The following is a 13,817-nucleotide window of genomic DNA, read 5'->3' as shown; positions in this document are numbered from 1 at the left end:
ATTTGCAGACGACACCAAGCTATTTAATGGGGCTAGGACTAAAGAGGACTGTGAAGATTTACAAAGGGACCTGAACAAACTAGGGGAGTGGGCGACGAGATGGCAGATGAAGTTCAATGTAAAGAAATGTAAAGTCTTGCACGTAGGAAACAGAAACCCGAGGTACAACTACACGATGGAAGGGCTGGTAAAGGGTGAAAGTAGCCTAGAAAGGACTTGGGGATACTGGTAGACGAGACAATGAAACCGTTGGCACAGTGCACAGTAGCCTCTAAGAAGGCGAACAGAATGCTAGGTATTATCAAGAAAGGTATTACAACCAGAACGAAGGAAGTTATCTTGCCGTTGTTATCAGGCGAAGGTGCGCCCACATCTGGAGTACTGCGTCCAATACTGGTCGCCGTACCTTAAGGACACGGCGATACTCGAGAGGGTTCAGAAAAGAGCAACGAGATTGATAAAAGGTATGGAAAACCTTTCCTGTGCTGAAAGATTGGAGAAACTGGGGCTCTTTTCCCTGGAAAAGCAGAGGCTTAGAGGGGACATGATAGAGACTTACAAGATCATGAAGGGCATAGAGAAAGTGGAGAGGGACAGATTCTTCAAACATTCGAAGACTACAAGAATGAGAGGGCATTCGGATAAATTAAAAGGGGACAGATTCAGAACCAATGCTAGGAAGGACACCTGGAATGCACTTCCAGAGGGTGTGGTAGGACAGAGTACGGTATTGGGTTTCAAGAAAGGATTAGATGTTTTCCTGGAGGAAAAGGTGGATTGAAGGGTATAGATAGAGGATTAATATGCAGGTCCTGGACCTGATGGGCCGCCGCGTGAGCGGGCTGCTGGGCATGATGGACTGCCCAGCATTGCTTATGTTCTTATGTAATCCGGTATATAAATACTGTCTTGACAAATTACATAAGGCAAAATATTGTATAGCACTGGTTATCCTTAATGATGCTTTAAGTGATCTAGTAGAGCTCCACAAAAATGTTACAACCACAAAACAGCCCAGTGTACTGAAAACTGTGTGCTACGGTGAGATTCCAAGTGTACCGCAAGAGGCACGATCTATAAGCAAGTCAGCCGGCGCTGGTGACTCTTCTGGGCTCCGCACCTCCCCACCGGCATAGTCATTTTAGTTTTAACAAGCTAAGGGCCCCATCTGGAAGACCTCCAGGCATGTGCGAATGTCAACATGATGACATCATACATGCATGTGATGTTATCACTTTGATGTCTGCGGATGTGTGGCGGAGTGCTGCCCGATTCAGGGGAAAAAAATTTCAATTCTATTCAGCCTATTGAATTGATTTTTCAATTTGATTTTCCTGCCCAATTGGGTGTTTATTTCAAACATCCTGATGGGTTTATTTTGTAGCCTCTTCACCCACCCCACCCCCTTTTCCCTCTCCTACCCACGCTAACACTGTGTTGTAAACAAAAAAAGACTTTTCCTCGCTCTGTTAGGTACTAGCTCACACTCGCTAACACCAGTTCTGGCAGGATACACATTTCAAATATGACACATTGTAATCACAAAACAGAAAATAAAATTATTTTTTCTACCTTTTGTTGTCTGGTTATTCTTCAAATCATGTTGATCCCAGGCTCTGGTTTCTGTTTGTCTTCTGATAACTCGTTTGCCAGGGTCTCTTGCCCATTTTCTTCTCTCTCTGTACTCACCATCCATCTTTGTCCTCCCCTTCCCTTTCCCTCCCCTGAAGGTCTGGCATCTTTCCTTTTTTTGTCTCCATCCCCGCAGTCCAGCATTTCTCTAGCGACCACCCCTCCCCCACCCTTGTTCCTCTCCATGGGATCCGATAAGGCAGTACACTTGTGCTCTTTGGGACACCAGCAGCTTGAGTGAAGCTTTCCCTCTGCTACTGCTTCGCGCCTAAGTGGGACCAGGAAGCAGTAGCAGAGGGAAAGCTTGCAGCCACAGAAGGCAGTGTGCTTACTTCACTCACAATGCCAGCAGCCCAAAGAATGAACGAGAGGCTGCAGTGATGGATCCCACCATTCCCAGATCCACCATCTCTCCTTTTCTCAACTACCCTTTCATTCAGCATCTCTCCCTACTTCTCCAACACCCCAAGGTCAACCATCTGACCCTTTCTCTTCCCAACTACCCTCCTATCCAGTATCTCCCTCCATACCACCCCTTGGGTCCAACTTCTCTCCCTTTCTTTTCCTTCTGACCACCATCTCTCCCCATCTCCTCCATTTTCAGACCCATTATTTCTTCCCCTTCACTTCACCCCACCCCCTCAGTTCGGTATATGCCACTCTCTTTGGACCCCGTCCATGTACTTCTAATAGCTACATCAGGGGGATCCCTGAAGGCCAGTATGTTTTCCCCTGGCCTCCTGTTCTCACTTTAAAAACTAATTACGGCCTGCAGAGGATCGCCCGTGCTATAGCAATCCTAGCAGGCTGTCGTCGGCCTCCGCTGCACGCTCCCTCTGCTGCGGTCCAGCCCCTCCTCTGACATGATGTCCTGTTTTGGTCTGGGATGGAACGTGCGGCGAAGGCCAATGGCAGCCTGCTAGAATTGCTACAGCACGGGTGATCCTCTGCAGACCGTAATTAGTTTTTAAAGTGAGAACAAGAGGCCAGGGGAAAACATACTATCCTTCAGGGAGCCCCCCTGATGTAGCTAAAGCACCGGCGATCCTATGCAGGCCGTAATCAATTTTTAAATTGAGATCAGAAGGCCAGGGGGGAAGCCGAACATCAGTGGAGAGAAGAGTAAAATATGCCAGACTTTTGGGAGCCCCCTAAAACCGCAGAGCCAAGGGTTATCCACAGCCTGGTGCCTATGCAGCCCTTCCCAACCAACACCCCCTCCCCCACACCATGAGCTCTGACACTGGGCCTCCTAAAGCAGGAGCAGCAACGGCAGTGGACAGCCAGCAAGAGGCAGCAGTTAGGACAGGCTTCTAACTACCAGAGCGTTGCTGCTCCTGCTTTAGGAGGCCCGAAGGTATGTGGGGAGGAGGATTGGTCACTGAATCGGCAATCCTGATTTTTTAAGAAAACAAATCATTTGATTCACCCAAGTGAATCAATTTGAATCGGCGAACTGGGCAGCATTAGTGCAGAGACACTCCAGCCGTGGCCCTGAGTTTAGTGTGTCGCAACTTGGAAAACTTAGCGAGACACTGGAAGAGCCTGCAGTGCTGTTCAACTCCTTGCAACAAGGCCTCACGCTGAATACAGCGATTGTAATACTGAGTTACTCATGGCAGAATTCTGTGCAGCACGGAATTCCCCATCCACACAGAATTCTGTGCATACCTTCCATTCTGCCCCACTCCACTCCTCCCTCGTGAAGGTCTGACCCCTCTCCCTTCAACCGATCCCTACCCCCACCGTGAGATCAGACATACCTGTGGGCATCTCAAGGAAGCAGCAACAGCTGCAGTCAGCAGTGCTGTGAACGGGCTGCTTGCGGATGGCCCTGCCGGGGCCTTCCCTCTGACGCATCACTTCCCGTGGATAGAAGACACGGCAGAGGGAAAGACCCGGCAGGGCCGGCCACAAGCAGCTCGTAGGTATGTCTGATTTCACAGTGAGGGGTGGTGGGTATTGATAGGAAGGAGGTCAGACCCGCAAAGGAGAGGAGGGGAGAGAACATGGATCCTAGAATGCAAATAGTGGGGGGAGGGGGGGAAATGGATCCTGGACTGCAAATGTGGTAGGGAAGGGGGATATTTATTCAGTTTCTTTAAGGAAAGTATAGGGCATAAGAGGAGTTTGAATTGTATATGGAAACGGATGGGGAGCCAATGAAGTGACTTTAAGAGAGAAGTAAATGCTCTCATGGAATATGAATTGTTGCAGCTGAATTTTGAAGTTAGAAGGGAGGAAAGATGGTTTAGTGGAAGACCTGAGCGTAGCAAATTGCAGTAATCTAAAAGCAAGGTGATGAGGGCGTGGATAAGTGTTTTGGTAGTGTGCCCAGAAAGGAGGGGTTGGATTTTGATAATGTTATAGAGCAAGAAGCAGCAGCAGGTTTTAGAGCAGTGTATCGCAAACTGTGTGCCTTCTGAGATTTCAGATATGCCGCAGTACACTGGGGAACAGGAGAGGTAACGGCACCGGATAACTATATACAGGATATGCCTCTAGCAAAGAGAGGCACGTCCTATAAGCAATCTCCTGACGCTGGCACCTCTTCTCTCTGCCAGTCCTTCTCTCATCACATCAACGCCAGCACAAATCTGGGTGTCATGAGCTAGGGACACTAGGTTTAGTGTGCCCCGACTTGAAAAAGTTTGCAAAACAGTGTTTTAGAGTGTGGCACAGTAGTTAAAGCTACAAACCCATGCTGCTCTTTGAGACCCTGTGCAAGTAGCTTCCCCACCCCGTACATTAGATAGATTGTGAGCACACCAGGACAGATAGGGAAAAGTGCTTGAGTACCTGAATAAATTAATGTAAACCGTTCTGAGCTCCCCTGGGAAAACAATATAGAAAATTAAATCAAATAAATATGTTGTATCTGGAGAGAGGAGTCAAAGGTGACCTCGAGATTGAGAGCGGACAAAACAGGGAGGATGAGAGTGTTGTCCACAGAGACGTTCCTATAAATACATAATTTGCAAATATATGTAATAATATAAAAAAATATGCCATGAAATTGCTACAAAGTTTGTAAACTCTTAAAACATCCACTACACTGAACCAGGAGCAGTAATAGTGATTCTCCAGCAATTTAGATAAACTCAAGAAAACTGCATCCAGTCCATGCAGTGCCTAAAAAAGTTATTCAAGTCCGTGTCATGCAAGTTTTAATTTGCTGTTCTCCACAGAGAGGAGCAACTACAAAACGAAATCAATCACTTTTGCATGCTTAGTTTATTTTGGGTAAGGACTAGTCACAAAGCAAATAAGGCCTGTTTGGGAATACGGTATGTTAAGGCCTGACGTGGAGCATGAAAAGGGGGACGGGGAAATAAGAGTAGCATGATTAAGTCTCAAAGGATCCCATACAAGAGAAACATGTATGCTTCTAGTTGCAACAAATTGTAGAAATCAGCTCCCAGGTGCGAGTACATTAACTCTCAATGCTTCTGAATAAGCTTTTGCACCCATTCCTCCTTTACCCTGTGGCCAAATAAGATTATTTTTTTTTAATCCATTTTTTTCTAAAGTGAAAAAAAATCTCAAATGTCCAGCATCCCGCACACAGGCGTTCAATGCGGGAGAGAATGCCACACAAAACACTAGCATCACCACTTTATTACCGACGATCAATACTCCCCACCCTTTTTCACCTCAAGACAACATTCCACTCTTCTCTCACCTCTCCACCCACTTCGTGAAGAACCGCAGCTCGGGACTATGCAGCACTGTTGGCTGCTCTTGGCAGAGCCGTATGAAGGCCTGCAATTCCTGCAACTGCCGGGGGTCCATGCCGCCTGTTGCTACTACACGCGACACGCTCTGTTTTACCCTTCTTTGCCACTCGCGCTGCTCTGCTTCCTTACGCGCGCCTGCGTTCCCGACGTCCAACGGGCCCGTGAAACACGCCGAACTCGAGAGAAGAGCGCACGCGCTACCCTCTAGCTTTCCCAGCCAAAGCGTAAAGCCTGGCGTAAAGCTCTGCGCGAGCCCGAATGGGTGGAGTCGTGGAGTGCACAGAGAAACTTAAAACCGCGTTTGAAGAGACGTCGTTACTTTCCCATTTTTAGCGAGAACCTTTCAGAAACGGTGTGTCCGGGTTTTTTTTTTTTTTTTTTTTTTCTGTTTCTTGAAAATTATTTCCCTAATCGTGTTTTCTTGCCAGTCTTCCTGGTAAATACAGTATCTAAATGCGGCTCCTTTAAGAGTAAAGTCTGTGGTGTTTTTTTTTTTTCCTTTTAGGCAAAGGCTGAAACCACAAGCATGTGATGTCATCAAGAAGCGCTGGTGCTAAAGCAAAGCCCTCTTCACGTGTTCAAGTGGTGTATTCTCGTGAATTGTTGGTAGATGGACTGGGATATGGTTATGTACTGAGGTGTAGTGATTACCAAAGCTTTTTTCTCCTCTCATGTCCTTGAAAGTTGCTATGCGGCGGTGGCGTTCCACTGAAAAGCTTCTGCTTGCTGTTGGTAAAGGCTCTAGGAATTGGGCAGGTGAGAAACTTTCCTTCCCAGTCTTACGTCTTTCCTGGATATTGATACTAAAGAACTGATAGTGCAAGGGATTTAGTTTTAAGTATAGTTAATGCCCTTGTTTTTATGTGTGCATGATAAGAGTGAAAGGATGCTAATGTAGATGTTGTGGTTGCTGCCTTAGTAGGGTTGTCCAGAAAAACCTAAAGTTGGAAAAACTGTGCGACTTGAAGATTTTCCCATGATGCTGACTGTGCTTGATCATAAAATAAATTTTTTAAAATTTTAAAGCCCATCTTGGGGTTCCTCAAAGCTACTGATTACATAAAACTCATTTTTTCTTAAAATTTGCTATTGCTTTTGCTTAATGGAGCAACTTTATTAGTAAACTAAACCTTAAGCTTATATACTGCATCCTTTCTATAGAGATAAAGCTCAGCACAGTTTACATGAACATTAAAATAAGGAAAATAAATAATAAGAATTAGTGAATATGAAGAGAGCAGCAAAATGTACATTTTTGAGAATAGCCAAGTTTTCACATGTTTTTGGAATAATTGGAAGAAGCCCATATTCTGCAGCTGGGTAGGAAGGTTATTCCAAAGCTCAGTGATTTTGAAGAAAAGAGATTTCCCTAATTTTCCAGTGTAGATAATGCCTTTTAACGAGGGAAAAGATTGTTTAAGTTTTTGGATGGATCTGGTAGCATCAGGTCTCGCAGAATTCCAAGATAGTGGAGTTAGAGGAGAAAGAGTGCCATGCAAGATCTTGAATGTTAGGCAGGCACATTTAAAGTGAACCCTAGAAATAACTGGAAGCCAGTGAAGTTTTGACAGAAGCGGGGCATGGTCAAATTTGCTCTTTGCGAAGATCAACCTAGTCGCAGTATTCTGGATCTGTTTAAGTCTTTGAAGACTTTTCTTGGTTAGACTTAGATAGATGGAGTTACAATAATAGTCCAGCCTAGAAAGAACAGCAAAATGTTGTTGATGGAAACAGGATCTCGCTTTTCTCAGCATGTGAAGACTAAAAAAAACAATTTTTTTGCCAGAGAGTTAAGGTGGTCAGTAAATGAAAGTGTAGAGTCTATAATGACACCCAGGACTTTGCTTGAGAATTCAATCTGCAGTGTGGGTCCAGAAGGTAAGGAAATGAGCGGAGGTACATGATCTAATTTGGGGCCAAGCCAAACTAGTTTTGTTTGGACTCATTCAGCTTCATTTGTACAGTGAGGGCCCAGGATTGGAGTTTCATTATACCTGCTATTATATTCTCAGCGAGGTTAGTAAGATTGAAATCTATCTCAAGGAGAACAAAGATGTTATCTGCATAGGTATATAATGTTTCAAAGGGAGATAGTTGGAACAGTTTCAAAGTAGACATATAGATGTTGAAGAGAATAGGGGGCTTCCAGGTAGATGACACGGCGCCATTCATATTAACAGTGTATGAGTGGGATCGTAGGAATTTTGAGAACCAGCCTAAGACTGTGGAATCAATGCCTATCTCGGAGAGTTGGTAAATTAGAATACCATGGTGGATGACATCAAAAGCCGCAGATAAATCAAATTGTAATAGGATTACAAACTTATTACAAGAATGTAGTTGCTGAACCTTTTGAAGGGATTCGGTACTGAGCCTCGGATAGATACTCAAAGACAGTATTATGTTGTTAGGTGCCAGAACTATAGATTTAAAAAGAGGTCAGTTTTGTGCTAGTGTGGTGAGGTCCTCTAGCGCAGTGTCTCAAACTTTTTCAGTTCTGGCACACTAAACACAGTAAATGTTTTTTGCGGCACATTATATATTTATAATTTAAATTATAAAATTGCAAAACCAGCAAAAAAATAAACCCCTTCGTTTACAAAGCCATGCTAGCGTTTTTAGCACCAGCCGCCGGAATAACAGCACCAACGCTCATAGAATTCCTATGAGCATCTGAGCTGTTACCACTGCTGCTGGTGCTAAAAACGGTGATGTGCATAAAAGGTTCTGTTCTTGGACCTGTTCTTTTTAACATTTTTATAAACGATATTGCTGCAGGGCTGTCTGGTAAGATTTGCCTCTTTGCAGATGATACCAAAATTTGCAATACAGTAGACTCCCTGAATGGTGTGAATAACATGAAGAAAGACCTGGTGAAACTTGAAGAATGGTCTGAAATTTGGTAGCTAAAATTTAATGCTAAGATATGCAAGGTCATGCATTTGGGCTGCAAAAACCCGAGGAAACAGTACAGTTTAGGGGGTGAAGAACTTATGTACATGACAAAAGAGCGGGACTTGGGTGTGATTGATCTTAAAGTGGCCAAACAAGTTGAAAAGGTGACGGCTAAAGCTAGAAGGATGCTAGGGTGCATAGGGAGAGGTATGACCAGTAGGAAACAGGAAGTATTGATGCCCCTGTATAAGACTTTGGTGAGACCTCATTTAGAATATTGTGTACAATTCCAGAGACCGCACCTTCAAAAAGATATAAAAAGGATGGAGTCGGTCCAGAGGAAGGCTACTAAAATGGTGCATGGCCTTTGTCATAAGGCTTAAGGGGATAGACTTAAAGATCTCAATCTGTATACTTTGGAGGAAAGGCGGGAGAGGGGGGATATGATGGAGATGTTTAAATACCTATGTGGTGTAAATGCGCATGAGTCGAGTCTGTTTCATTTATAAGGAAACTTGAATGAGAGGACATAGGATGAAGTTAAGAGGTGATAGGGTGAGGAGTAATCTAAGGAAATATCTTTTACAGAAAGGGTAGTAGATGCATTGAACAGTCTCCCGATAAAGGTGGTGGAGACAGACTGTGTCTGATTTCAAGAAAGCCTAGGATGGGCATGTGGGATCTCTTAGAGAGAGGAAGAGATAATGGTTACTGCGGATGGGCAGATTGTATGGGCCATTTGGCCTTTATTTGCCATCATGTTTCTATGTTTCTAATTTTAACTTCTGTCAGAGCTGAAAATCTAAATTCGCAAAGATAAGATCAAACAGTAACAAAGCCTTGATTGCTTTGTTGCTCGTTATAATAACTTACGCATCATTCTTTGATGTGATTGGTCCTTGAAAATTAATGGCAAGTAATTTTATTTTTATTTTTTATTCAGTGTCTGGGCAGTTATATGCTTACATGATATCATTGACAGACTCTTGCATATGTGACATACATGTCATCTATTCTAGTGTATACTTATGAAGGGAATTTTAAAATTAGAGTAAAATTCTGTAATCTCTTGTGGTACACCACTGTTCCCTGGCACACAGTTTGAAAGACACTGCTCTAGTGTCATCCCCGTGGTTGTCTTCAACGTGTCCAGCCATCTGGTTACAGGTCACTCTCTTCACCTGGTTTCTTCAGTCTTCCCAAGCATGATGTCCTTCTCCAGTGATTTCTCTCATCTGACAGTGTGTGACCATAATAAGGCAGTCGTAACTTCATCATGTGGGCTTCGAGTGACATACAGTAGAATATCAGTGAACTGGTATTCAAATAACCGTCACACTCAACCAACAAGCAAAAAAATTGTCTGCAAAAAAAATGTCTGAGGAGCACAGGAGACTATGTCCAAAGTAGTGCTCCTGACCCAACAACATCCTCCCCTCTCTCCAACCCCAGAGGCATCAGCAGCAGCCACAAATATCCCTTCCTCCCTCCAGCTCCCAAAGCATTGCAGCAGCCACAAATATCCCTTCCTCCCTCCAGCTCCCAAAGCATTGCAGCAGCCACAAATCTCTCCCTCCATTCTCGAAGCAGTAGGCAGCCTGTCCTGACAACCTCCTCATTCACAAAGCAGTAAAGCCAATCCTGACAACCCTCTCCCTCCCTCTGTTCACAGTGGAGCAGAGCCAGTCCTGACAACCCCCATCCCTCTATCACCCAAAGCTGTAGCAGCAGCCGGCAGTAGAGGAAATGCTGGTAAACAAGCAGCTTCTGGCTAGCCCCGGCAGGGCCTTTCCTTTGCCACGAAACTTCCGACATTTTATTTAAAGTCTGCAAGTTGTTTACTGCTCACACACAGTGCATATCAAGTTTCACTTTCCAGTTTACCTCTACTGATCAGGCAGCCCTAAGATGGCTGCCAGCACTCATGTCGGACTCGGGGGAGATTTATGCAATAATACTCCTATCTCCTGATGCATAAATCTGCCCCAGGTTACATAAAGAAGAATTGTTTTCCTGGCTCCTGAAAGTTTTGAACAATGCCTAATTTTAAAATTATTTTTTAATCCTTTGTCATACCTTTGCATTACATAGATTTGTTGTATGGAATACTACACCTGTACAGAACAGTGTGGTACTTAAGGTTGTTCATTTTCTAGCTTAAATGGATGAGGATGACGGGACAGCAGAATCTTCTCCATGTACGGTGTAGTTTCTTCTGTAGTGAGTGTCAGATGTTAAGGATTTTCTTGTATATTTTGTCTGTAAGAAAAGAGTATCTTCCAAGTCCTTTTGCATACTGCTATAAACTGCCAGAAACATCCAAAAGCTCTCACTGCCAAATCACATGATCAGTGTGTACACAGTCTAAAAACAATGTCTTGTTTCTTTATCATAATTTGGTAACTCCATAGGTACCAAGAGGCTAAAAGTGCAATAATAAATATAAAGTTGCCAACTTCTGCTAAGATAGATGTTTGTGTATAAGGTTTTGATGAAGGGAGAAGAATTCTTTAAATGTATGTGTCATAAAGATCAGGCTACCTGTCAAAGTGTCCACACCTATAATGTTCTCATAGTCATGGAGAAGGAACTGTTAAAGATCATTTACCCCATTAATTCTTTTTTTTTTTTTTCCAATTCTTTATTAATTTCAATACTTACAATAAGTGTAACAATAAATACAACATTTTATGCACAAATATCCATTTCAGAATTGAATCTCCCTCCCCCCTTATCAATTACTATGTCAATACATAAAATATCTATTATCAGCCCATATCAATTATTCAAAATTCATTAACCTATCAACCCCCCACCTCCCCCCTCCCGGATGTGCATATTTAAAGGGGAAAACACTATTTAAACATCACAATATTTTGCTAATGGCTCCCAAATCTCCTGAAACCTCTTAAAATTCCCTTTCAGAATGGCCAATGTCCTTTCCATTTTATACATATGACACAATGAATTCCACCAAAAACTATAATTAAGCCTTTTCCAATTCTTCCAATTGCTTTTAATTTGTTTTATGGCGATTCCTGACTCCTGTCATTATTAACAAAAGCCTGTTGTTCTTAGATGATATTTGGCTTTTAGCCCTCATAATCATGCCAAATAATATAGTATCATAAGACAATGCCACTGGATTTTCCAACAAACAATTAATTTGGCCCCATATTGATTTCCAAAATGCCATAATAAAAGGACAATAGAACAATAAATGATCTAAAGTCCCTGCTTCGAGATGACAATGCCAACATCTATTTGACTTAGAGCTATCCAACTTTTGTAAACAAACCGGGGTCCAGAATGCTCTATGTAACAGAAAAAAATATGTTTGTCTCATAGATGCCGACATTGTACATCTCATCCTCCAAGTCCAAATTTGTGGCCATTGAGACGCAGAAATTTGGTGCTTAATCTCAATACTCCAGATGTCCCTAAGACCAGATACCCCATTAATTCTATAAACTTGCACACACAATTTTTATGCCCAGTGTGCAAGTTATAGACTAGTGTCAGTTAAAAATTAGCTGCTAATTGTCCTTAATATATAACCAATTATTTGCTATAATTGGTATTAGAATTATTGCATAACTGCCCTTAGTTGAGTTTCTGTAAATTGTGTGTGCAAAATTCCATCAGCTACAAGGGGGGCATGGACCCGGAAGGGGCCTAGGTAAGTCAAGGGCATGCCTAACATTCACACATTTATGTACCAATCTGCCTACATTTAAGATATGAAAACAACGAAGGAGACCAGATGGTGCTCCATCCTTTTATTTATTAACAGACTCGACACGATCATGTTTCGGCCTAAGAAGGCCTGCCTCAGGAGTCTTCCTGTAAACTGATAAGACCATGAATGTATTAATCGATTTGTCCAAATATCCTTAAAAAACCAAGATAATGGCTAACAGCGAGTACAGCAAAACTCATAGAACTGAAAGTAAAATCATTATCTTGGTTTTTTAAGGCTATTTGGACACATCAATTAATACATTCATGGTCTTATTAGTTTACATTAAGACTCCTGAGGCAGGCCTTCTTAAGCCGAAACATGATCGTATCGACTCTGTTAATAAATAAACGGATTGAGCACCATCTGGTCTCCTTTGTTGTTTGTTTTTATGCCTCTCACTGTTGTGAAGGCAGTTTCTCCTGTTTTGTTTTCCGTACATTTAGGTATGAGCATTTTGCCAACCATTGAGCTTTTAAGTGCTCATGCCTAAACTTCTGATCCCTTATATTCCCTCCTGGATCCTCTGATATAACAATCAAAATTTACTAACAATTCCATCTATATGGGAAATAGTTTCACAGGTTGTGTCATTAAATATCTTTTCAGTCACTGCCCCCACTTTGTGGAATACACTCCCATTAGACATTCAAACTGAACCTTCCTTAGACAAATTCAAATCCAAATTGAAAACCTTCCTTTTCAAAGTTGCATATAACACCTGAGAGAAAATCTATCAAGCAGAGCTCATGGAATATCCCTGGCGGATGTCGACAAAACGCTTTCTTAAAAGCAAACCTCCCCTATCGTACTTCCCTTCCCTTTTATCTTATTTTCTATCTCGATATATTTTTTAACCTCTCCTTCCCCTTTTCCCTTCTGTGCCAGTTAGCATATTTGTTAGGTATTTCCCTCCACAATTTTATTTACAATTTATTTATTTAATTTGTTTTTATTTACCTTTTAATGCATATTTCTTAACTGTAAAACATTTAGGTATTTTCTTTGATAAACAGTATCACAAATGACAAACTTGGAAACTTGGACATAGTATATTTGGATTTCAGCAAAGCTTTTGACAGCGTCCCACACCGCAGGCTACTAAACAAGATGAAATCAATGGGATTGGGTGAGACGATAACTGCATGGGTCAATGATTGGCTGAGTGGTAGACTTCAGAGAGTGGTGGTCAACGGTACCCTCTCTGAAACATCAGAAGTGACCAGCGGAGTGCCGCAGGGCTCGGTCCTGGGTCCTCTCCTTTTTAACATATTCATAAGGGACTTGACACGAGGGCTGCAGGGTAAAGTAACATTATTCGCCGATGACGCCAAACTGTGCAACATAGTAAGTGAAAGCTTTTTACAGGATAGTATGACACAGGACCTTCGTACGTTGGAAAACTGGTCCTCGACATGGCAGCTAGGCTTCAATGCTATGAAATGTAAGGTCATGCACCTCGGTAGCAGAAATCCGTGCAGAACTTACACCTTAAATTAGCTAGGACCTCAGTAGAACGAGATTTGGGAGTAATCATCAGTGCAGACATGAAGGCTGCCAAACAGGTAGAGAAGACCTCAACCAAGGCAAGGCAAATGATGGGATGTATCAATAGAAGTTTCGTCAGTTGGAAACCAGAAGTCATAATGCCGCTGTACAGAACCATGGTGAGACCTCATCTGGAATACTGTGTGCAATTCTGGAGGCCACATTACCGTAAAGACGTGCTTAAAGTCGAGTCGGTTCAGCGGATGGCCACTAGGATGATCTTGGGGTTCAAGGGTCTCTCGTACGAAGAGAGATTGAGCAGAATG

The 13,817-nt window shown here is 42.8% G+C and overlaps 2 protein-coding genes across 4 annotated transcripts in view; one reads left to right on the top strand and one right to left on the bottom strand.

Annotated features, from left to right (window-relative positions):
• The window catches only part of ST13 (ST13 Hsp70 interacting protein), a 138,375-nt gene extending 132,880 nt beyond the window's left edge, over positions 1 to 5,495 (bottom strand). Inside the window, 1 exon segment of the mRNA XM_033935085.1 lies at positions 5,315 to 5,495. Within this exon segment, the coding sequence (XP_033790976.1) occupies positions 5,315 to 5,424 (110 nt within the window). The 5' untranslated portion in view covers positions 5,425 to 5,495.
• Positions 5,496 to 5,581: 86 nt separating this feature from the next.
• Positions 5,582 to 13,817, top strand: part of XPNPEP3 (X-prolyl aminopeptidase 3) — a 133,771-nt gene continuing 125,535 nt past the window's right edge. For all 3 annotated transcript variants that reach the window (XM_033935084.1, XM_033935083.1, XM_033935082.1), the window contains exons 1-2: positions 5,582 to 5,721; positions 5,875 to 6,125. In XM_033935084.1, the coding sequence (XP_033790975.1) occupies positions 6,041 to 6,125 (85 nt within the window). In that variant the 5' untranslated portion in view covers positions 5,582 to 5,721; positions 5,875 to 6,040. The remainder of the gene's footprint in view (positions 5,722 to 5,874; positions 6,126 to 13,817) is intronic.

Source organism: Geotrypetes seraphini, chromosome 2, assembly GCF_902459505.1.
Source record: "Geotrypetes seraphini chromosome 2, aGeoSer1.1, whole genome shotgun sequence".
NCBI classification, from domain to species: domain Eukaryota; kingdom Metazoa; phylum Chordata; class Amphibia; order Gymnophiona; family Dermophiidae; genus Geotrypetes; species Geotrypetes seraphini.
The sequence above is the reverse complement of the archived record's forward strand: the minus strand, read 5'-3'. Positions and strand labels throughout refer to the sequence as shown.